Source organism: Seriola dumerili, unplaced genomic scaffold (genome assembly GCF_002260705.1).
Source record: "Seriola dumerili isolate Sdu_G_001 unplaced genomic scaffold, Sdu_1.0 BDQW01000219.1, whole genome shotgun sequence".
In the NCBI taxonomy this organism is placed as follows: Eukaryota; Metazoa; Chordata; class Actinopteri; order Carangiformes; family Carangidae; genus Seriola; species Seriola dumerili.
The window spans coordinates 7,827,766-7,852,240 of NW_019174474.1; the positions used below are offsets into that span (position 1 = coordinate 7,827,766).

The 24,475-nt window shown below is 42.3% G+C and overlaps 2 protein-coding genes across 3 annotated transcripts in view; both read left to right on the plus strand.

Annotated features, from left to right (window-relative positions):
• Nucleotides 1-1,335: 1,335 nt before the first annotated feature.
• On the plus strand, nt 1,336-16,231 carry ptpn5 (protein tyrosine phosphatase, non-receptor type 5). Its single transcript, XM_022754370.1, has 14 exons — nt 1,336-1,610; nt 5,184-5,292; nt 6,404-6,680; nt 7,290-7,412; nt 7,576-7,671; nt 7,855-8,111; nt 8,236-8,428; nt 8,925-9,009; nt 9,341-9,420; nt 9,685-9,822; nt 9,960-10,070; nt 11,608-11,768; nt 12,143-12,256; nt 13,852-16,231. The coding sequence occupies exons 3-14, from the start codon at nt 6,411-6,413 to the stop codon at nt 13,943-13,945; spliced, it is 1,722 nt and encodes a 573-aa protein (XP_022610091.1). The 5' UTR covers nt 1,336-1,610; nt 5,184-5,292; nt 6,404-6,410; the 3' UTR covers nt 13,946-16,231.
• A 1,293-nt stretch (nt 16,232-17,524) lies between these two features.
• The window catches only part of dusp8 (dual specificity phosphatase 8), a 42,828-nt gene continuing 35,877 nt past the window's right edge, over nt 17,525-24,475 (plus strand). Inside the window, exons 1-2 of one of the 2 annotated variants that reach the window (XM_022754301.1) lie at nt 17,525-17,777; nt 23,951-24,368. In XM_022754301.1, coding sequence (XP_022610022.1) covers nt 24,132-24,368 — 237 coding nt within the window. In that variant the 5' untranslated portion in view covers nt 17,525-17,777; nt 23,951-24,131. Of the gene's footprint in view, nt 17,778-17,959; nt 18,062-23,950; nt 24,369-24,475 lie in introns of those variants that run through there. The other variant, XM_022754300.1, reaches the window with a different exon arrangement.

Genomic DNA, 24,475 nt, shown 5'->3' on the forward strand with positions numbered 1-24,475 from the left:
GAGAAAGAGAGCACAACACGCTAAAGAGGGGAGAGACAAGAAATGACAGGAGGTTGTAAGGAGAGAGAGAGTGAGAGAGAGGAGCAGAGTCGGAGGGGGGAGAGTGTAAAAAGCAAGAGGGAGAGCACGAGAGGATGAGCAAGAGCAGCGAAAACATGGGGATAACAAAAACGGTGGCGACCGGAAAAAAGAGTATAGACCTGGGTGACAATGAGTTGCGTTGGTGGGGGTTGGAGGTGAGGTGGGGGGTGGAGATGAGTGAGAAACAGGGTGAGTGAGGTGGGTGGCAGAGCCTACAGCTTGGACGCAGAGGAGGTGACAGTGGGGGGTGTTCACTGCTCAGTGATGTGTTATGATCCGACCCCCCCAACTACACACACACACACACACACACACACACACACACACACACACACACACACACACACAAACATGTTTTTGTATCTTAGGAGGACATTGATTTTGATTGATTGACTTGCATGTAGTCTCAGAAACTTTCCTTTCCTCACAAGCTAAAGCTGGAAATATTCTATATTTCTCGAATGAAAACACCAAAACTAACAATGCTCTTCGACATCCTTATCCAGTCTGTTTCTCTCAAACCCAAACCTACTGGTTCCTGGTGGAGAGACAAATCTTTAAAGACAGGTAATGAATATATTGTTTCATTTTTTGGAAAAAGGCTAAATAATTTCCTAGACCAGCAGGGCACTGTAGTTTTTAACGAATGTTATTCAAACTGGGGTAAAGAGCATACGTATTGAAGACTATTTTCTGTCGTGGATTAATACACATTCGGTGCTTTAGTGAGTATTTACGTCAGTGGGACAGTAAATGTGGGATTTCCTCAAACTAAACTACAGTGCCTATGTTCACATTAATGAAGGAAAATGTCATCCAGTGCAGTGTTGAGGCTCATTGGTGTCTATGGCACAGAGAAATTAGCTGTATCAGCCTTTTGGCAACACAGAAATTGTTAGTGGTAGATTTGTGCTGGTACCATAATTACAATATGGAATATCACTAGCCTTCATCCTAAACCTTAAAGGTTTACCTTGTGAGAACGACCTTTTGGAGCTGGGTCCCCGTAATGTGACTGTATGAACACATTTATGTCCCCACAATGTGATTAATACACACACATACACACGCAGAGTCTCTCTCTCTCTTGCTCTCTCTCTCCCTCCCTCCCTCCCTCTCTATCCAACTCCCTTGCTTGCTCTCCCTCATTCTGGCTCTGTTGCCAAGGCTACCATACAGCCTCTTGCTGCATATACCTAGACGAAGCTGCCGCCTGTGGATCTCTCTCTCCTCCAGGATACAAACAAAAGAAAACCCATCAGACTTTCATACCTCTATCTCTCTTCCACACACAGACACACACACCCACATTCATAGATTCTGCCTTTCCCCACCTCACGCGCATCCTTTGCCTCTCTCTCTGTCTCTCACTGTCGGTCTGTCTCCTTTCTCCCCATGCAAACACATTCATTCTTCTCCCAGACAGAGGAGCAGTAAAGGGATTGGCGTGGTTCTTGGTGTTTGGCTCCTTGTTTTTGGCTCACAGGGAGCAGAGCGGCAGATGGCGATGTGAAGACGGGCTCAGCCAGGTAAGAGGACTTATCCTAACCAGACTTAAGGCTCTGGGTGAGTGACTGTTCCAGCCCTCCTCTCCTCCCTCTGTCTCTCCCTCTTTCCCCCTCCGTGGCTGTGCGACATGAGGTGAATACCAATTCCTCAGCAAAGCCCCCATGGTTCATATGGCTGCTGCGCTTTCCTGGCTGTGAAAAGGTAGGGATGTGTGAAGTGGGCTCTGTATGTGTATGTGTGTTTTTTTCTCAGATTATTAAAACTGATCATTTGCCAACAGGTTGGCTCTTTGATGCTGTTATTAACTGTGTATTTCCTCTCTCACCATTATTATACAAAGCTTGATTTCCTCTGTGTTGTATCATGTCTGTGTGACAATGTGGGAGTTACCAGAGAGAGATGCAACAGTCCACCTCCCTGGGTGATTCATTACTAATCCATCCAGCTCTGCACTGTGTGGCCGCTCCAGCTCACCGTAGCCATGTACGTGATATGAATGGTGTTTTGTCTTAGTATGAATGACTGCCAGAGAATGCCATTCTTGCACTGGTGTTTTGATGCAGTGCAATCATGTAATACAATCCTTTGTCACAAGGAATCCAGATTTATCTCCAGCAGCCTGTAAATCAATTTGCTATGCAGCACATTTCAATTATTTACACAGTATAGCTTAGGCTGAAGTTTATATGTGTGTTAATGAGATTTCTCTTTGAAATGCCCCTGGAGCTGCTGCAAGAGATTGTGGGAGTGTATGTAAACAATAGAGCTGATTGATTATCTGTCTGTGTGATATACAGGAGGAAGCTGCAGGATTGCTGGGTATTTCATTTTAAGGTCATTTTGAGCTTATGTGTGTATTAATATCAAGGTTTTATCTGTGTGAGTGTGTTTGTGTGTGTGTATGGGAGAGAAAGGTTGATGAGGCAGGTCTTGGCCCTCGTGACTTTATCTCACATTACCATCCCATCATCACTTTCAATAAGAGCTTCCTCTTACCTCGTCTCCCTGCCACATGAGCACTTCAACAGCATGCTCGATACTTCACTCACTTGGTTCACCTGGAAACAGGAAATGCTGTATAACTGAAATGTTCCTTTAATGATTAGGACAAAAGCCAAATGTTTTTAAAAATAGAGTAGAAAAGCAGATTTGGACACATCGTCTTTCCAGACGGAGACACTAGAAGCATCAGGGATATCCAGTAAAACATGAGCCAGCTGAGCCGTGAGCCATCTCACCAAAAGAACAAAACAGGAGACCACGTTAATTCCCCTTGTTCCTGACTCCAGGAAAGAGCTTTACACAACTGTCACAGTATACAGTCACTCCTGGTCATGTGGTTCTCCTGGGACAGAGGCCACAGGTTTATTGTATGGCTCCGTTTAAACTCAGCTGGATGTTGGATGCTTTGAATGGACGCAGATCAATGGAAACACTACGCACATACTCTATTTGAAGACTGAGGGGGTGGTGCTTGTAAAGACCCAAAGACGGTCGACCTCCAGTGAGGAATGAGGCTGAATCAGCTGTCAGGTTTGACTTCGGCTATTTGCCACAAATCCATTTGGCCTGGTTGTACATGATTCAGAAACAGTGTGTTTAAATAGAAATATCATTGCTAATTGATGTTCATTGATCAAGCCTGTTGAAGGGGTTCTGCTACAATATACAGCATTTCATCGCAATTTGTTATTGTCAGTCACTCTCAGTGTGCATTGTGTGTAAGCTAAAACAGACACTTTCTGTGTATTAATAACAACCATCATCACGGACCGTCATCCAAAGATACCACATACGTTAGATGAAGCTGAATTGTGGGGAAATGTGTTTAAAAATGCACAGACAAAACAGTTCTATTCAATGGAGTGGTGTAGTCATAAAAAAACAAGAAGTGTTGGTTTAATGTTTTCGTCAAGTAAAGCTTGAATGAAGAGCTGGAACATATGGAATATATATGAAACTGTGAAATAAGGCAGATTTAACAAACTCAGATCTGAAATCTCAAAAGGGAAACAAAAGAGAAAAAGAGTTTATTCAATGCAAGGCTGTAGTTACCATTGCTGATACTGAGGGAATGTGCTCAGTATTTTTTTCTGGCAATTTTGGATATTACATTTTACATTTTGTTTCCAGTATTTTTATCATTTATATATAAACTGTGCAACTTTTAGGCCTGTAAAAGATTATTTAGTATTGCCCCACTGGAATTTCTGGTAGTGACAAATAGCTTTGATACAGCAGGGTGGGGTGTAAAATACAAACAAATTCATTAAATGGTTAACAGTTTAAAAGAATACTTTGTTACTAGAATTTGTTTTTGGTGTCTGGTCAAATTTTTCTGATGTCGGAGGGCTTATGACCTCCGACAGTATTTTTAAGTCCTAGCAATAGCGTTGGTTAAATGTACCAGACAGTTTGCCAACAAACTCTCAGCAGCAAAAGGAAGGGACTGAAAAACAAAGATATTTACCTCAAAGAATGAAAGCAAAGAGAGACAGAATTCTTTAGACAAACGTGAATATTGTCACTGCTCTCCCAGTGCAGATATGTTTGTGTTTTTCATTTTTCATGCAGTGTGTCTGCCAAGGTGTATGTGTGTGTGTGTGTGTGTGTGTGTGTGTGTGTGTAAGTGTTTGTGTGCACACTACAGTATGTTGGTTGCCACAGTTACCAAAACGCCAACCTCACTGCGTCATTGCTTCAGACAACCTTCACACAAAAAGAGCTGCTTTTCCTCCCATTCATCCCTCCATCCACTCATCTACCTGTCCATCTATTGTTTAAAAATGGAAGTACGTTGAACTTTCACAGCTTCACTTATACAACACTATCTCTGTGTGTGTATGTGTGCGCATACTTTAAATGTGTGTGTGTACATTGTATATATGCACGTTGCCATGGCTACAGGCCTGGCGTCATCACTTCAAAACCACCTTCGCAGCAAGCAAAGGGAGATAGAAAAGGACTCAAAGCTGCTCCCCTCTGTTCAACACTTGCACTCATACACAAAAACACACACACATACACACACACACACACACACACACACACACACACACACACACACACACACACACACAAACACACTACTGGTGTGGTCTCATATTCCGCTGAGCTCACCCCGTTCGTTCAACAGGGTCCAGTGGCACAGAAGGAGAGGTTTGGAGACGATAGAGAGAGGAGAGCAGAGAAGGCTTGACTTTATGCATACTGATTCGACTGGAGCTGAATGTATTTCTGAGGTCGTCTGCTTAGTCTGGCTCCAATCATCCCTGCCTGTTAGGGAGGGAGAGAGAGGAAGAGAAAGAAAGAGAGGGGAAGATATATTGACAGTTTACTGTGTCACCTTACATCACCATCCGCCGGTCATGAAAGCACAGCTGGGAGCTGACAAGGGTGCTACTCTGATCCATCTTTAGATGAAACTGGATTGCTAACGCTGTCTCAGTGTGACCAGCTGAATTAGAGTCACAAGGTGTCTCTGCTGTAGCAGTTTGTGATAAAATTGAGAATGTGTTTAAATAAATTGTAACTCCATCTTTATCTCTGAACACATGAGATGAACTGTTTGGATCTTGTCTTCTGTCCTTCAGATTCCACTCTGCCGCACAATGGCTGACAACGGCTGGTTGCTACAGGATACAGGATTTAACTTGATCATGTGATCTGACTCTCTCCCCAGTTCCCTGTCATCTATCATAGGTGAGTCATGTGACCGGCTGTATAGTTTTTTCATAATCCAGTAAGCCAACTGAGAAATCACCTTCTTGGGCAATGTGGGTCGGTAGTCATTGATGAAAACTCACTAAACTCACTCGCTACAAATGTAGCCATCAGCAACACATTCACACAAAAGCGATATGTGCGCAAACAGTACACCACCACTCTCACAAGCCCCCGCATTCACACATCCGCACAGACCATGTGGCGGTAATCAGCCAAATGTACAAAACACCTTTATTAATGGTTGAAGGACAAAAGAGCAGGGCGGAAAAGGGCTTTGAATACACTGCTGACTGATACAGAGAAGCTGTGTGTGTGTATGTGTGTGTGTGTGTGTGTGTGTGTGTGTGTATGTATGTGTCTGTGTTGTCAGTAGATGATAATGCTCAGGACGGATGAGAGAGATGAGAGCCACTCTGTTGCCAAGGCGACGGACAGGGCTGTAAACACGCTACCCCTGACTCATCTCTCCACAATAGAGCCTCTCTCTCTCTCACACACACACACACACGCACATACACACACACATACACACTCTCTCTCTCTCTCTCTCTTTCTCTCTCTCTCAAACACACACACAAACACATTCACACAACAGAGTCCAATCTGAGCAAGACAAGAGGATCCAGAGATGAGAGCCACTCCAAGCCGCTTAGCTATACATCTGAATAGGCCTGTGGAATAAACACAACCCTTTCTGTCATATACACGCTCATTTAAAAACACACAATCACACACACACACACACACACACACACACACACACACACACACACAACCTGACACAGCTAGCACATCATTGAACTGGTAATCAGTATGTAATTTGAAGTCTGCATCCTACACGGGCCGATTTTTAAAACCATTAAAAACAACACTGATATCATTGGCCTTTTAGAGTGTTAAACAACACACACTGGATATTTTCCTCAGTTAAGCAGTGTTTTTTCTTTTTTTTGATCATTCCTGAGCATCACTTTTCATCTTTCACTGTCATGTTAGATTTTCAAATGTCAAAAAAAAAGAATCAGAATCAGCAGTGAAAGCCCAGTGATCAAAAATGGAAGACATGTAAAATACCTTTATTCAACAGGGGGATCATGACCCGCCGGCTGAGCAGCTCCACTCGTTCCCACACCGAGGACTCCATCTTCCTGAGGCCTGACGAGGACCCCGTCTGGCTGGATGAGCCGACAAAGACTGAGAAAATAGGCGACGGAGCCCCTAAAAACGATGGACTCCCAGAATGCAAAGACGGACCCACAGGAGGCCAAAGCCCACAGGGAGAGGAAGTGTTCATGCACAAGGTGTGCGCACTTGTGATTGAGATCCACTGCTGGGCTGCACTGTTTGTTGTCTCCCAAGTCACGGTACGTGAATGGACATCAGTTGTAACCAGAAAAATGAAATAAAAAGTGGACAAAATCTTTTACTCATTTGTAGATGTCTGCTTTAGAATATGTTTTTTTTTTTCATGCACGATCTTTGGTTTCCAGCCGTGTAATTGCAACATTAGCAATTCAAATGACAGCTTCACACTTGAGCACTGGGTATTCTCTCAACTTGACCCTTATTTTTTCACATGGATTTTTCTTTTCATGTGCATCATTACATTGTCATATTCTCTAAAGTGCTTTATTCAGGGTTGGGAAATAATTTTTTATTTGGCTAGTGGACACACTGTTAGTATTTTTATGCTCTTTCCATCACTGTCTCCCTTGACTTCATGTTGGATTCATTCAAGAAAAAAAAGGACAGGTGCAACATTACCATATAAACAGAGCCTCGTAAATGCAGCCATGATTATGACACCAAACTGCATGTGGTCAATTTACATATTTTCTATGCCTACGCAATAGGCCATCTTCTTTTCTACTCTGCTCACTTTTCACCTGAGAGCAGCCACAGCGCTGCCTGATTACCAGTGCATGAATGACTGGAGCTGTGACAATCTGCCCTCCCTCCTTTTCTGCTCCCAGGGGTACTGGGTGTTTTTTGTGATGGAAGGAAACGGACCACTCTCTTCCATCTACAAAGCCCTGCAGGTCATCGACTTCTACCTTGGCTTCATCTTACCGTGCCACCCGATCTTTGGAATGGACGTAAGTGTCAGTCCTGGTTCTGACCTTGAGCTGCTGCAGTTTGTTTTGGATGGAGACCTCAAAGAAACAAACGCTGAAGATGTGATGGATCTAGTGTTTGCTGAGTCTATCTGCCTTTTCCTCTCTCTGTCTCTCTCTTTCTCTCTCTCTCTGTACTGGCCAGTCCATGGTGCTGATGAGGGAGGTGGTAAACACCAACCAGCACAACTGGATCATTCAGGGCACTGCAGGCATCGGCGTGGCCATCTGTATTATCATGGTAAAACAGACCATTCACTTTTATGCTAAAATTGGATTGTAGGACAGTCTAGAAACTAGAAAAGACTGGATTATTAATTTGTTCATTTGCAGACTGACTAGTTGCTCGGTTGATTTATTTGTTTATATAGATGCATGTTTGAAGAGAGAAACACGTCTTACATTTTTCTGTACATCTCCTCAGGCCATCAACATGGTGTATAAGTGGCGCTACGGTACTGGCTTCTGGTCGTCAGAAACAGTAGCGAGGGACATTGGTGATCGGCGTCAGTCAGTGAGCCGTCAGCCCTCTTTCACCCTGTCAGAGTGGACGGACGCTCAGGAGGATCTACTGGACCTGGACCCTGTGCCACAGACGCCGGTCTTTGACATGGGCACAGACACCAAGACAGAGGGAGACGCCGCCACCCTCACTGTCACACCTGTGGGGCTTCAGGAGAGGTTAGAATAAGAGAAGTTGTTTTACATTTATATCTGCATCTTTGAATTCCATATTGTCACATAGCAGATGGGTACAAATATTTTAATCTACATGCATTTGTCTGAATCTGTATATATCACACAGGAGAGGCTCCAATGTTTCCCTGACCTTGGACATGTGTACACCAGGCTGCACTGAGCCCTATGGCTACGGAGCCCAGCTCTCCCCGAGAGACCAGTCGGCCCAAGAGTACCTCCGACAGGGAACACACGTCCTGACCCCTGCCATGCTACACACACGGGCCATGGATGATCAGAGCCTGCAGGCTGAGTTTTATGTGAGTGCAGCAGCAGCTCAGCCACCTACACGCTTTAGATTACCAGAGATGAACAGAGACTCACTGGAAAAAACGTTCTCTGACACACACATAGACACGGGCACAAATGCACACACACACACACACACACACACACACACACACACACAAACACCCAGTAGAACTCTGCACACACCCGTAAGCTTTTCCACTGTCTGTTAGTGGGCGAAGGAAGGAGAGATACCGGCATATTTGCATACAATTCAAACCTACAGAGGATTCCAGGGTCTGCTGGGCAGAAAGATCTGCGTTAAAGATCATACACATTTTGCCCACAGCCTTTCAGTTACGTACAATCTGACAGCAACAGTTTAGTGTGAAGGGCAGTGGATGACTTAATGTCTTGGTTATTATTTCATAATCTTTTGTTGCCTTGTAGAAGGCAAGACTAGGACTTCCCCTACATTTCTGCAAGGGCTGATTGTTGTTGCACCAATTGTTCTATGTCCATCGGCAGGAAACTCCCATGAACTTTGTGGACCCTAAGGAGTACAACTACCCAGGGCTGGTGAGAAAGAATCGCTACAAAACCATCTTACCCAGTGAGTACAGCTTCAACATGAGTTAGAACAATCACTAAAAAAGGGATCATGAAGTTATAAATTTTGTAAGAAGCTTTTTTATGCCGCTTCCCTTTAATAATTTCACACGCTCATCTTCTATTTAGCACAGATGTGTTTGGGAAAGGTCTGTCTCTGTGCACCAGATTATTGATACTCACACTGAAACACAGCACACACAAAAAGATGTGAACCAATAAAATAAAACTGAGCTGTAATACGCAATACAATATATATGCTCTGTTGTTGTCCCTGTGTTACAAGTACAACCCTTCTATCTCTCTTATGATAATCCTGCATTGTCCAACTGCAGATACACACAGCAGAGTGATCTTGAAGTCACAGGACGAAGATGATTTCCTCACTACCTACATCAATGCTAATTATCTCAAAGTAAGTGAAAATATGTGGTTTTACAAGCAAAATCGGCTCTGAAATGTGTTGTAACTTCATTTGTTCTCTGTGGATCTAACCCTGTGTTCTCACTGTGTCCTGCTCACAATTAGGAGAGACTGATAACTATATGTGACAAGACAGTGTTTTGAATGTGTGTGTGTGTGTGTTTGTGTGTGCGTGTGCGTGTGCGTGTGCGTGTGCGTGTGTGTGTGTGTGCGTGTGTGTGTGTGCGTGTGTGTGTGTGCGTGTGTGTGTGTGCAGGGTTATGGGGGTGTGGAGAATGCATACATTGCCACCCAGGGTCCCACAGTGAATACAGTGGGGGATTTCTGGAGGATGGTGTGGCAAGAGAGAAGCCCAATCATCGTGATGATCACCAACCTGGAGGAGAAGAACGAGGTCAGTGTGGCGAAATGCAAGATCATGATGATGATGATGATGATGATGATGATGGATGCATTAATGGATAAATGCACAGCTACAGTGATAATGGGATGGGTAAAAATATCCACTTGTGTGTCAACTGTCTCTTGCAGAAATGTGCAGAGTACTGGCCCGAGGACACTGTGACCCATGAGGGCATCGAGATCACTGTCGTCACGGTAACTCAGGAGGATGACTACAGTCTTAGGGTGTTTACGCTAAAGGTAAAACACAAAGACAGTTACATGTCACTCAATAAGGGTGAATTTAGTGCACAAGAGTATTTAAACCAACAAGTTAAAGAGTCAAAACAGGCTCCAAAAAAAGTCTGTAGTGGTATTTAGCTATGCAGATAGCTTTGGTTTTACTGATGAATACAATAGAAGTAAATGGAGTTGAATTTCTGGTGCATAAGAAATTTTTATTAAAACAAAGCTAAGTCCACAGCCATGCCAACAGCTCTACTTTGGCACATTGTTGCTAACAATGACGATGCTAACATGCTGATAATTAGCTGGTATAATATTAACGATGTTCACTATCTTAGTCTAACATTTTAGCGTGCTAACATTTGGTAATTAGCACTATACAGAAAGTATGACTGATTGAGGCTGATAGGAACATCAGTAGTTTTGCAGGTACTTAGTCATAAATCAAAGTATTGGACAAATAAAAATGAGACCTGGAGCTAGATGAAAAGTCCTGACGGGAACATTTGTCTACCAAATTTATTTGAATACTGTGAGCAACATAAATGAAAGTCCATTCACTTCCATTGTATTGGGGTGAAAGAAGAAATTACAGAAAATTTGACAAATAAAACCAGAACTCTCTGCATGGCTATATAAAACAGGACAATGAGAAAACACTGTACAACTGTTGAGAACATGTGCGAACCAAACCTTTAACACATGTTGCATTAGCTGATCTTAGCTGCAGTATATCTGTGGACACCTTGCAGTGCGTTAAAACACTTTTTTCAGATGATTGGATGTGTCCACGCCACTGATCTCAAGATTAATATGAACCATGTAATAAAAACATGCCATCTGCCATCACACCAGATTGTGATCTTAAGTTCTCAGCATACCAAGCAAACCCTACCCAAGTTTTCGTTTTCCCAAAGTAAATGTTTTTATAGGACTGTTTCATCAGCTTGTCAAGGTGCTTACAGACTCACCACAGATGTGTTTTGGGCGATGTTTACTCAATGTTCTGATATAGCCATACTTTTTTCAGTTCCATTCATGTGTTCATGATGAGTGTTTTATATTTAATTTAGGGTCATGGTGGCACCGGCACTCAGTGAGCCAAACATGATAATTCAGTAAATGCAGCCTGCATCTGATTACTAAGCACCAGGGGTTCATTATACAACTATGCTCTGAGTTAAAAGCTTGTTGTTTATTCAACTCCTCTGGTTTATGTTGTCTATCTGTAGGATTAATAATTATTGTCGAACTGACACTCACAGAATAGAGGCAGCTGATAGATCTGATTATGTACAGTATGGGCAAGGGAGAAACAGACTATGTAAACTCTTTTCTATAACCCTCACTCTCTTTTCCTGTCTTACTCTGCATTCATTGTTGTCGTAGCAACTAACACCAAGGTAACAATTTGGATATACATGCAGAGCAACGGGCTGATCAAAAATCATTCTGTCTGTCCGTGTCGTGTACGTGTGCACAACATGATCACATCCGTATTTCACGCCTGTATGTCTGTCTATGTGTCCACGTGACTGTGTGTTTTCACCAGTGTGGCGAGGAGGAGCGCAGTCTGCAGCAGTACTGGTACACCTCGTGGCCCGATCAGAAGACCCCAGACAAGGCCCCACCCCTGCTGGAACTGGTACAGGAAGTGGAAAGGGCCCGAGAGGAAGCCCCGCCCTCCAGCGGCCCTATAATTGTTCACTGCAGGTACGTAAGTAACTTGTTCTTTAGCTTGAGTTAATTTGAAAGACATTAAATATGTGTTCAGAGGGCTCTGAGTCAAATGGGCAATAATAAACCCCAGTTGATAATATACTGTAAGAGCATAGGGGAAATTGTTGAATTTTTCTTTTTACTATAGAAAACACTTGGCACTCTTTCTGTGAGCAAAGCATTTGTCCGGTTTTTGTTTTTCATTTGTCCGTTCCAATCCTCCGCTCCCGCCTGATTTCTCCAGGGAATATTTGGCATCAGTCAGATTAGAGGGATCAGTGCTAATCAATAAACCAATCCATCCATTCTCATCTTCTCCACCCTCCACCCTGCTCCATCCCTTCACCTCTCCAACTTATTCTCCGCAGTGCTGGAATTGGTCGAACTGGCTGCTTCATCGCCACCTCCATCCTGTGCAAGCAGCTGAGGACTGAAGGTGTGGTTGACATCCTGAGAACCACCTGCCAGCTCCGTCTGGACAGGTGAGATATTCTTAGCCTGTGCACATGCTCATGTCCATCTTTAGGTCTCATAAAGCTCTCATAAAAGCCCAGGTGACGTAGTTAAAGTTGATTATGTTCCAAATCACAAGCTAAGTCTCTTGGGCGTTTACCCCAAAATGAAAATTTTGTGAAAATCAATGTATGTATGACCAACGGCCAATCAATCAAACATCACAGTCAAAATAGAGTCATCACACTAAATTACTAAGTCCATCATTTGACATATGCAACATAATTCAAGAGTTTTTTTTAAATAAAAAATGAGAGCCCTGTGTAGTAGTTAACAGTTTTCACATGAGTATAAATGAGGCAGATATTCCCCACAAAATGTTTTGGCTGCAGAACCTCTTTCATTCACACATAGCAATCTGACAATGTCATAGTCTGAAAAGCACAGGTGTATCTAATAATTTAATCTAAGGGTACTGTCCTAGTGAGCCAGCGTGCACGACAGCTTTGCATGGGCTCACCTACATTGTTATTAGTGTTATTAGTCACACCTGTGTTTGGCAAGTCAGAATGTTGTGGTCTATTGTGTTGAATGGGCTGTTTGAGAAAATGTAATGAACATTTTATTCTTTGCTGGAGCTGTTAAAAGGTGACCCAGTTTTACTTCAATATAAACATATAAATAAAATGTATAAGAAAAACAAACAAAAAAACATATAACAACATAACATATTAGAGCAAATTCAATGCATGAGGCATCAGTGCAGTGTTGACTAGAATTAAGGTAAGCAACTACAAAACAACTACAATTTTATACAAACAAAAGACGTAGAAACTGAAACAAAAAAGGCAAAGTATACAGAAAATATAAAAAGCCTTTATTGCTGAATTCTCTGTTTTGAATTCCAATATCAAGAAATGAATTTTCAAATTTCAAACTGTTCTTTAAGACAGAGCCAACTACATAGCTCTGGGCTACAGCAACAACTTGTCTTATGAAAAAAAGGAGTTACAAGGAGTTACCAAACATTTTACACTTTACCTGATCATCTAGATGTGAGGATGAGTAAATGTTGTATAACAGGCTATCTTGACAGCACACATAGCTTTTGATGAATGCCATACCAAAGATGTAGCATACCTTAAGTATACCCTTTTACAAACCTGCACCTGTATGTAGGCACAGCTGTGCTTTCATATAAATGCTAACATCAAATCTAAGTATTAGACAAACTGAAATGTTGACCTGATGATGGCACTAGATGAAAAGTCAGGGGATGACGAAAGTAAGTACAAGTCAACTTATGGGGACCATGAATGTCTGTGCCAAATTTCATAGCAATCCATCCAAAAGTTCATCCATTAACTCAAAACCACAAACATCAACCTCATGGTGACACTAAAGGAAAAGTCACAGGGTCAACAAAGTTAGTAGTATTGATCCTCTGGGGAACATGAATGTCTCTACAAAACTTTATGGACATTCATCTTACAGTTGTTGAGATATTTCAGTCTGGACCAAAGTGGTGGACTGACTGACCACCGCTAGTGTGGCTAAAACAAATTGCAAAACATATTTTTTTTCTATCTGAATTGTTGTGCTTGTCTTTCTGTGTGTTTGTCAGGGGTGGGATGATCCAAACGTGTGAGCAGTACCAATTTGTGCATCACGTCCTCAGCCTGTATGAGAAGCAGCTGCCTCACACTGCTGAGGAGTAGTAGAGTGAGCGCTACAGCCAGACCGAGACACACCACTGTACACTGTACCACCTCTGGTGGTATGCACCACTGTACCTAGCATCATCTCAATCTCACCCTTTAACAAGTTCAAACCATGGTAATCTCCTCACCCAAGACAGGCTTGCTCAGACAGGACTGAATGGCTGACATGAAATCTGTGCTTATTGTATGTCTTTGAGCAGAACAAACAAATGACACTTATGTGTTATTTATCCACACAGTCCTGGAGAGTCGCAACAGCCAGGCCCAAAATAATCCAAGCCTGCAATCCCAACATCATTTCATTTGCACTGCTGAGGTTTTTATCAGGTTACTGTACATGATACCCCCCCCCCCATACTGTATGTACAGTTATCAAAAGGTCAAACTGGAACTGAAGTATCATCAGACCACCTGCAGTTACAAGGTTATTGAAGAAAGGAAATTCAAGTTCAGTCTCCTGAAGTTAGTGTCAGTAATAAGGGCCCTTCACAGTACAAGTGCCAGCATAAATTAAATCCACAGAAATGATCAAATGCCAGCCTAATATTTAACTCTATATAGATATAAAAGTTCATATTAAATATAAGTTTTAACTAACATCTGGCTTTTTCTCACTAACTCTCACTGACTCTCACTTTAATGTAAAAAAAATCATTACAGATGGCCTGTTTCAACTTTTGATGCATTCAGGAGCCACCTCATTTTCAGGTTGCATGGTGCTAAGTGTTCATTAAAGGCATGTGCAATGTTATGGAACATAGGAATGTATAACAATTAGGTTAATGATTAACTAATTAGGATTTCTGTGCAATCTACAGTATTACAGTTTTACCATGCTGCCTGTGCAGTCCTCATGGCCCATGATGTTTACAGTAAACAACTCCTGCATTAAGGCCACATAGACGTACACTCAGAGGCGTCACAGAGCTAGTGACGCTGAGGGTACAGAGGCCAGAAATATCAGACCATCAAAAAAACATCAACACAGAGCTCTGGAGAATCTGACATACACACACAGGGAAGTGTAATGCAGAGGAAAGCAAGATGCTGCACCATGAATTGATAAAAAAAATGCTAACACAGCTAATGTTCTTGTACATGTCACATTACCATCATCTTGCCATCCTCAAAGTTACATGCTCTGTGACGCCTCGACTTTCAACAGTAGCTTGAACACATCTGTGAAGTAAGAAGCCCATGATTGTTGTATAGACAGGCCAGGCCTAATCTGTATGAAGCACAATAGACCAACTAAGGTTGTCTCTCTGATGTTCAGCTGTAAAAGTTCTTTTTTTCCCGTATTGTGTTTTGATTGTGTTGAGTTTAATGGATTGCATGTGCTGTATGGGGCTCCATAGGTCCACAATCAAAGCGACGTGATTGGTTGTCCTGCTTTTTGTTGTGTATAAGGGTTTAAGCCTATTATATTGCTTGCTCTCGGCCAATGCTTTTGATACAGTTTGCTTTTGTGAAACCAACCAGAGATATTTTTAGAAAATTTTGATACAATCCTTTCGAGTAGATGCCTTGTGTATATTTCCGTTTACACCATGATGGAATGTAGCTCATACTGTGGATCAAACCATCGGTTTATATTGCAAGATTTGACAGAACAAAATGTGACAACTACCTAAGTTACCTTACAGTACAGAAAATAAAAATAGATTATGTTCAGTCTTCAGTATTATTACTTTATGCCTTTAGGCTTTGCTTTAATATGCTTTGCTTTCTGTGTATGTTTTTATCGTTTTCTTGGAGAATTTTACCTCAGACTGAGTTTTTACGCAGTCCCCACTCTAGTCCACTTGTGACTCTAGGCCACTCTCAGTTGACAACACGAGAAATAATTGCTATGTGTAAGGCAGCTAAAACAATGTAGACAGTTTTCTATGTAACAAAAATCAAACCACTTCTATCTTGACTTACTGCATCAGAGCAACAGTCATGAACATTATCAGAGGATGGAATTAACTGTGTGCGCTTGGACCAATTTATAAACATCAAATCAACTAGCAAATTAAACTGCCAAAATTACCTTTTCCAGGAACACCAGACTGAGATCAAGAAGAAAAGCAACAACCTATTGTCAGACTTTTGACATAATCCTCTGATAATGTCCAGTGTAACTGAAAAGCTTTTATTTTAAGTGCTTGTTTTCAGTGCTTACCTGGTCCTCTTCTGATGATCAAAACGAGGATGACGACATAGCCAAACAGTCAGACATACAACCAACCAGCAATCAGTATTCCTCTCCTCTGCTACAGTATTGCTTTAAGTTGTGAGTTTTTGCATCCAAATAAAGGTAGATTTTCATGAATCTGTGTTGCTGTCTTTCTGATTCAAGTCACATTACACTCTTTTGTTTGATAGATTGATGAAATGTGAAGGTGCACTGGATTCATGCTGCTTTAATTATCTTATTGTGAAAATTCCTTCTTGCACCACAGAGTGCAGTTAAGTTTCTTTGCCACCAGGTGTCAGTGTATACAACATAATTGCACATCCTGCCAATAGCGCTGCCACTCTGCATTTGCCTTCTTACTCACTAACACACTGATGGCAGAGCAACAGAACAAAGGCTTTCAATCAAACAAAAGAGAATGATACTGATGATACTGAATTCAAACACCCACTCACTACAGCTGTTTTATTCGGTGGTTAGTAAGAATGTGATACTGTGATGAATCAATTTTAACATCTGTTCATTTTCTTTATTGGGTTAACATATACAGTATATATAAAAATTCTTTATCTATTTCTCTTGAAGCCTGCAAACACTAATAGCCCAAACAACTCTGTGGGTGTGCAGGGCCTTTAAATCATAATCAGTTTATCTCTTTTTCTTTTTTCTACCCTCTGTATTTAAACTGTGCATCGGTCTGAGTTGCAAAAATTTTGCAATTGTAATGTGCAATTTTACATGTTTTTGTAAATCTGAGTATTACGATTTTATGGTTGTTGTATGGTTGGATTTAGCTGGTGGTTTGGGATAGACCACATTGATTGTCTTAAAGAACATTTTTAAATTAAAATAATATATTTAAATGAGACTTTAACTAACAGAGAAGGATATGTCATGTGCATCTGACCCTTAGTCCCAACTAGTCCCTGCACCTAACAGTAACAGTTTAGGCTATAGAAAGAAAAAGTGCAATTTTTCTGCACAACTATCCATGGTTTCCTACACAAAACCATGAATGCCTATATTAAAAACTTGTATAATATAAATAGTTTTGCCTGTGTGCTACTGTCAACCTGCACATGTTAAATGTAAATTATATGTAGACTAATTATTGTGATCTCTGCGTCACTGGCTCATCGCACTTTGTGAGCGCGTCTCCTTTAAAAAGTCGAACTGTCCCTTTAATCTGCGGATCAGAGCGCTGACGTCACCCAACCCCTGAGCCGTCTACGCTGATTGGCTGAAGGTGACGTCAACCTCATATTTTTTTCCCCTCTCCCTGCTGAACCATGACCTCATCGCTTTAGTTCATGAAAGTGCTAAAGTGCACCTTCTGTAACTGCCCCCCTCCCCCCCCTCCCTTCCTCAAGACACACTACCCGTTTTAACTTTTACCTAGCCTAGCTAAACTATCCCTTCAGAAGCCGAACACGAATCCTGATCAGTTAAACGTCTGAGGGAGCCGTTTGTGGCTCATCACCACGCTTTCATGTCTCGTTTGTTCCTGGCGCTGTCACCGTCCGTCAGCTGTACTGTCCCCCGCCACACCGCCAGGTAAACACCGGCCAGCCCCATGAAGACACCGCCGTTGTCCCCTCACACATGGAGACCAGTTGAATAACACACAGCAGCAGTGTGGAGACTGAGGTGAGTGTTTATGTGTATTGTGTGTAGTTTGAAGTTTGCTGTTATCTAGTGCGTTGTAACCCACAGAGCTAGCTTAATGTTAGCAGCGGTTGCTCGCCATCTGCGCCCCCCCTCCCCCCAACCCGACCCCACGCGCGCTGCTGCTGCAGCGACTCTGTCAGCGCGCACTCTCCGCTCTATGGTGCGCGCTCGTCTTATGATGGGAATTAAACCCGTCAAGGCTGAAGTTATCGATTCTTTTATTTTTACAAACATATCGTCCTTTGCCGTCCGACCATTTCAAGGTAGGTAGAAGACGCGTTTCCCTTTATTTTCTGTTTAATTTGCGCGCTGCTGTCTTTAATCATCACAGCCTGTCCGATCAATGGAGAGTTTCATCTTCGCATGCGGTCATATCCACGCGTCATAACAACACAGGGCAGGTTTCCCACTCAAACAACGCGCAGTAACCCTTTCCATTTATTTATACTTTGACATTACTTGATGCTTATCGTGCAACTATTGCAAAGGCAATGGCCGTTGTCCGCATTGTGTTCTATTCTTATTTCTAATCTAGGTCGGTTTATTATAGTGCGCTGCGCTCACCCTCCATTATTGTTATTAACGTTATCAAACAGGCCACAACGTCCCGTCTATTTCTTTGTGCGCTCCCTCACTTTGTCGGACGCTATCTATCTACGCTATATTTTATTATTTAGGCTATACAGTGCATTTTGTGTTAGGTATTCTTGGTATTATTTGTCTCAGTAATCATCTCGTGATTATTGTTATTATGGTAGAGTCCGGGGTAGTCCCAGTTTGTTATATGACCCTGCAATCTGCAACAGCCTCACTGGGGGAGTATTGATTAGTGTACATCAGAGGGTTTTATACCTGGTTATGTTGTTTACACTGTGATGACGCTTCTGCTCCACCAGGGCCAACCAGGAATTGATTTTTCTAAATTACACGATCACCACTCATGTTGCACTGTTTGTTTCCATGTATGCCATTTGTGTATGACAGGCTTGTCACTCTACTAACCCTATTTGTAATGAACACATTTATTATTTACATTGAACTGTTCATCCATACTGCTATAAACCAAATGTAGTAGATATCCATAAACAGTCTGTAGTTCTGCTTTAAGCCAGAGAGTCAAAACACTCAGTAAGATCCCAAACATTTAATTGATTACATTTGTGTTGAACTGTTAAAATCAATTTTCAAGCAGAAATTCCTTTTTTCGTCAAATTAGTATTAGCTAGGAAAAATTGGCAATAGAGGAAACAATTGACTGGTTGAGAAAATAATCTGAAAATAATTATTAGTTGCAAATAGAAATGTGATCTGATTTGTCTTAAAGATTAGCTAATGTAATGAAAACTGTTATCTGTTGTTGATCAGTTGGTGACCCTGTAGTTCTCCAACACTGTGCCTTGTTGTGGTGTTTTTTTTAGTGAGACATACACTCTAAAGAGACAGACAGCTTGTAAACACAAGCAGATGCATGAGATCCGTGAGATGCTCTGATGATGTAATTATTTGTGGCCTTAACAAAAAACTCATGTCTCTCATTGTATGAATCCAAGCTTTATATCAGCCTACTCAAGGCTGTAGCTACAGGTGACGTTATGCAGGAAGTTAATGAATAACCTGGATGGTATTACATCAGCATTGGTTGCCCTCCAGTTGCTCTCTTTGTGTTTGCCTCTCTCCCTGATGTCTGATATGGCATTATTGAGCTGGCCCATCATGCTTTGCTCATGGTTTTGTATGAAGGGCCTGTGAATATGTTTGTGTGGATTGTCCATTTTATGGAGATGAAACTATGTCTTTAAATTTATTTTATTGATGTATTACAAAGAAGCGTTTTTTTATCATCAGTATTTTGTTATCAGCTGTAAAGAGAACAACTTAGGTCTGTAGATGATTTGTGTGACTGTATTTTATCTGACAGGCCTGGGGAAAATGTACATAGCTCTGGAATTCCTCTTTCCTCTTGTTAAAAACACAGTATCACAGTCACACATACCTCTGTACCTCTCAATAAATAATTTATCTATCATCAATTTATTTTGATTATTAATTCATCTGTTAAATAGTTTTCATTAGTCATCTAATCAGCTGGGGTTTTTAAAAAAATGATCATGTTCTGTAGATTGTTATGGGCAGAGTAGACAGGTAATGCTTGGTTTATTCTTACTCTGTGATTTGTTAGGCATGTGAACTCTGTATAAATGCGGGGTTATCATCCAGGTACCTCTGCATTCATGGTTCTCATTGTCTTAAGGACAAACAAGTTAAAGTTTCATTACCTTGCAGGCAATGTAGGTAAATTCAACCAGATAAAAAAATAAGAAGTTCTTTAAAATCGACCAGTTGATCTGGTTCTTCTGCCTTCACCCTGTTAGTCAAGGTGTAACTGCATTGTTTGAACTTTAAGGAAGTGCACAGCCTTGTCTGCCTACATCTTTTGACCGCGTAGACTTTTTTGCACGTGGACTACGTGTTTGGAAAAGAGGTCAGAAGGATGTTGTTTTCCAACCAGCTGAGGACAAATATAGAAAAAAATGACGTTCAATTTTGCTGTCTCAGACTAGAGAAGGATGGGCCACACTGAGGCAGCAAAACAAAACAGAAAGAAGATTTTTACAGACCAATTTATAGACTACATAAGTGTAAAATCTCATCATTTGTTAGTTAAGGGAACATGATAACTTCAGTCTAGTTATACACAAGTTGCCACAATGTATTTTACAAGTGCGTGTTCTACTGCTTTAGCTCTCACTCTTGTATCCTCATCCAGCATCAGCACCAGTAGCATCCCATCACCATCACCCTCCCAATGCCCCCTGATCACCCCAACCAGGCTGTTTCTATGGCAACAACAGAATCTGCTCCGGGCCTGTACACACTGTCTCTGTCTCTCTGCTTTCTCTCCTCTCGGCTTGTTTTCCTCCGTTCAGCCGGAGCCTCACAGCAAGCTCCTGGCTGCTGCCTATTTTAGTTTGAGGAGCTTGTTTGTTTTGCTCTGCATTGTTCCTGCCTGGACGCAAGATGGAGGAAGAAAGATGGTTTTGCATAAGGGGACGTGTTGTGCTTGATACGCTGAGTAAGCTTACAGAGGTTTCTGCTTCTTATCTATATTATCCATGTCATGTCTCTCCCTTTCTTTATTCTGATATTTTCCTGTCTCTGTCTCTCTCTTTGTTCCCTTCATTTTCTCCTACTGTCTCCTCTCTTCATTCCCCTTCTTGTCCACACAAACGTGGTCCACACAGAGAGTGAGGTTACCATAGGATGATTGTCTAGCTGCACAGAAAGATGCAGAGCACCAGTCTCTCCCTCTCACTACTGCCACACATGTAAACCTGCACACTCCTCCACTACCCATCCCCGTTCACTGCAAAGAAAGAGAGTGATAGAGAAGGAAGGACGGATTCAGAGAGAAAACGTGCGAGAGGCGGGGCGGGTGGCAGAGCAGTCGCCATTAGACATATGCAGCGTCAGATGTTGTGCTCAGCAGCAGGGAAACAGCAAAAAGAGGGAGAAAGATTCACACCCCTGGAAGCTGTGTTGTTAGCCGCTCGGCTAAAGGGTTCTGCACCATATAAGGTATGGTATAACAGGTGATGGGGCAGGTCGTAATGTGGCGGGCGCTGTTTGTGTTCGGGGAGCGCTGACATTGCAGCAAGGCTTAGTACTTCTACAGAATAGCTGCTGGGGTGCATATCATGGGAAAAGTGGGGGAATGTCACTATGTCAGTATGCTACATGCTGTGTCGCTGCAGGTCACCAAATTGTGTGTGTATTAATACAGAAACCTGCATTCAGTTGTCACTATAACAGTGCAGATTAGATTAGATTATCTGGATTAGATGTATTTGTCTGTGTTGGTTTTTTAAGATACAGTAGAAGATGTATTATGTTTGCACACACATATTTTCCTTAAGCAGGATTTGTTTATGTTATGGCATAGTTGTATTTTGTGCACACCAATGCCGTTACTGTTGCTACTTTCTGATACAGCAGCAGTTTGGCTGTGCTTACAGTGCAGTTGCTACTGTCTATCTAGACTTTCTTCCGTGTTCCTGTGCTGCTTCTCTTGCATCAGGCAGGTTGCCAGGCAGCAACAGCATGTGTACATCTATGTTCAGGTTTGGACAGCAGACTGTAGTGTATGTGACAGAAAATGATTATTTCAGTGGTTCCGTTGAGTAATGATGCACAGCTTTTGTTGTTATTAATGTCACTGCAAGACATTTGTCACATTTCACGCTACATCATCGATTCTGCATCTATGTCTTAAGTTTGGTGCAGTCGTTTGCAAGTTTGTTTATGAGAATGTTAGCGATTTCTTGTTCCCCTCTTTCTCTGTCACTCAGCTCATCCCTTTTATTTTTCTCCCTCTTGCAATCAGTGTATTTCTTTTTATCTCTTTTCCTCCCCGCGCCATCCTCACAACTGTCCCCTCCCTTACCTTGAACTGGCTGAGTTGCTAGGCTGGCAAGATCCACGCCGAATAATATCCTTCACTACCCACCCCACCCCCCACCCCCCACTGTCTCTTCTCTCCCCTCTCCCACCGTGCATGTTGGTGGTGTAAGAACAGAGGTGAAAAGTTGCAGAGCAGAGCTGCCTGGACATCTTCCCAAGACACTAACAGATCAGAAGACACAAATTCTCCACATCTCCTCTCTCTCTCTCTCTGTCTCGGTTCTCTCGCCCACCTTCTCACCACTGTTCTGGTGTGCAAAATGTTTTTTCTTGATCTGCTTCACATAGGCATGTCTCCTCGGTTTTTTTTTCATCTTCACCATGCCTACATAAAGTTTTATTATCTTAACATTACACATTATTTTTTTCCTGTCTTTTCATTAATTATTAGGCCAAGTATTTTGTGTTTTTCAACTTTTATGCTCCTCCACTGTCTGTCCCTACACTTCTATTTCCTGTACTCTCCCTTTTCAACTGAGGTTTAAACCTCCATTTAAGCTTTGGGGTAAATGAGAGGAGGCCCATTCATTTTTCATGACACCGCGTGCCTGTAGATGAATAAAACAACACGACTGCATTCACATTCTGACCTTCTCACTAGTCGCATGACACCTGGTTGACCAAGGAAGTGGTCGTTAACCTACATAGGATTTTATCTATGTGTGCTCCCGAACAAATGGTACTGGAGTTTTTGTAATGGTCATGTGTTGCCTGGCACAATTTTTTCTCACACATGCAGTCATTGGTCATTCAACCCTGATAAATCATTGTGTGTGTGTGTCTGTCTCATGTCAGATGTACAAGTGCCATGGAGAACATGAGCAGCAAGAAGATCACAGTGATTAGTAGTGATAGATAGGAGGAGGCAGTCCATCAAGTTTATGGACAGCTCTTTGTGACACACACACACACACACACACACACACACACACACACACACACACACACACACACACACACGCAAACAGTCACACACATACACAGGATGTCACACAGGCCGTTTGCCTGTGTCCAGACCTGCTCTCTGAATTCCCCTGGCTTAATTTATCTCACGCCCTCAGTTTCCTGTTTCATGAGCTACCTCGCAAGAGACCCTCGATCAACAACAACCAACCTTCACACACACACACTGATGCAGACACGCACACACACACTCTGGTGTTTTGTTGTTGTGCATGTCAAAGTTAAGTCTTTGTCTTTGTATTTGGATGTGTGATATTCCTTCAGATCTCAGGACTGATAGATCCCAGTGGATGATCCAGTTGGCTTTTAGGTCTTTAAATAGCTTTTATATTCATGTTTAGCATTGTAGCTATTTTAATATGCAAGGTGCTCAAAGTCTGCCAATAAAAGATGATACGAATGCACAAAAATACACCTTGCATTAGACTTTAGTTTTGAAATTTATGCGTAATTAATCCATCTTTGTCCCTTTGTAGCAGAGGGGTTTGAATTGTTTTATTCGTTGCACTGGCATGATTGGACTGAAGCGCTGGACGAGAGGTGATCATGCCCTTGATGTCTGATCATCAGCTGAGCATCTGAAAACTGACAGTGGCTGTTTTGAATGTCACAGCTGGCCAATAATAGCATTGTAATAAACCACTGAATGCCATGCAGCACTGTGACTGTGTTTTAACTGTTACATTCTCTTCCTTTTCTTTTTCTTCTCTCTTTACTTCCTCTTTCTGCAGACACCATGGATCTCTCAGCGCCTGCTCCGGTGGCAGCCCTCCTCCACTGACCTCACCTCCTCCTCCTCCCCATCTCTTCCTCCACCTTTCCCTCTTTCATCTTTCCCTCTTCCTCCTCACCCCAACCCTTACTACCCCCACATCTGTGACCCCAGGGTTACCACTCAGCCCCTCCTACATCATGGCAGGGGAGAAAGGACCAACTAAGCGAAGCACCATGGACATCAAGCGCCTGGCAAGCCTCATCCAGAGAGGAACAGGCCGCTTACTGGTGATTGACAGCAGAACCTTTTCTGAGTACAATGCGTCACACGTGCAAGGTGCGGTCAACGTCTGCTGCTCTAAGTTGGTGAAGAGGCGACTGCAGCAGGACAAGGTGTCTGTCACTGAGCTGCTGCAACCCAATGGCAAGGTCAAGGTGAGTTAAAGCTCAACGTACTTGACAGGTGATGCTTTTTGGGGTGGTAGGATGTGATGCCAGTGATTAGAGAGCCTTTTTATCTAAGTGCCAGACTGGCACTCAGA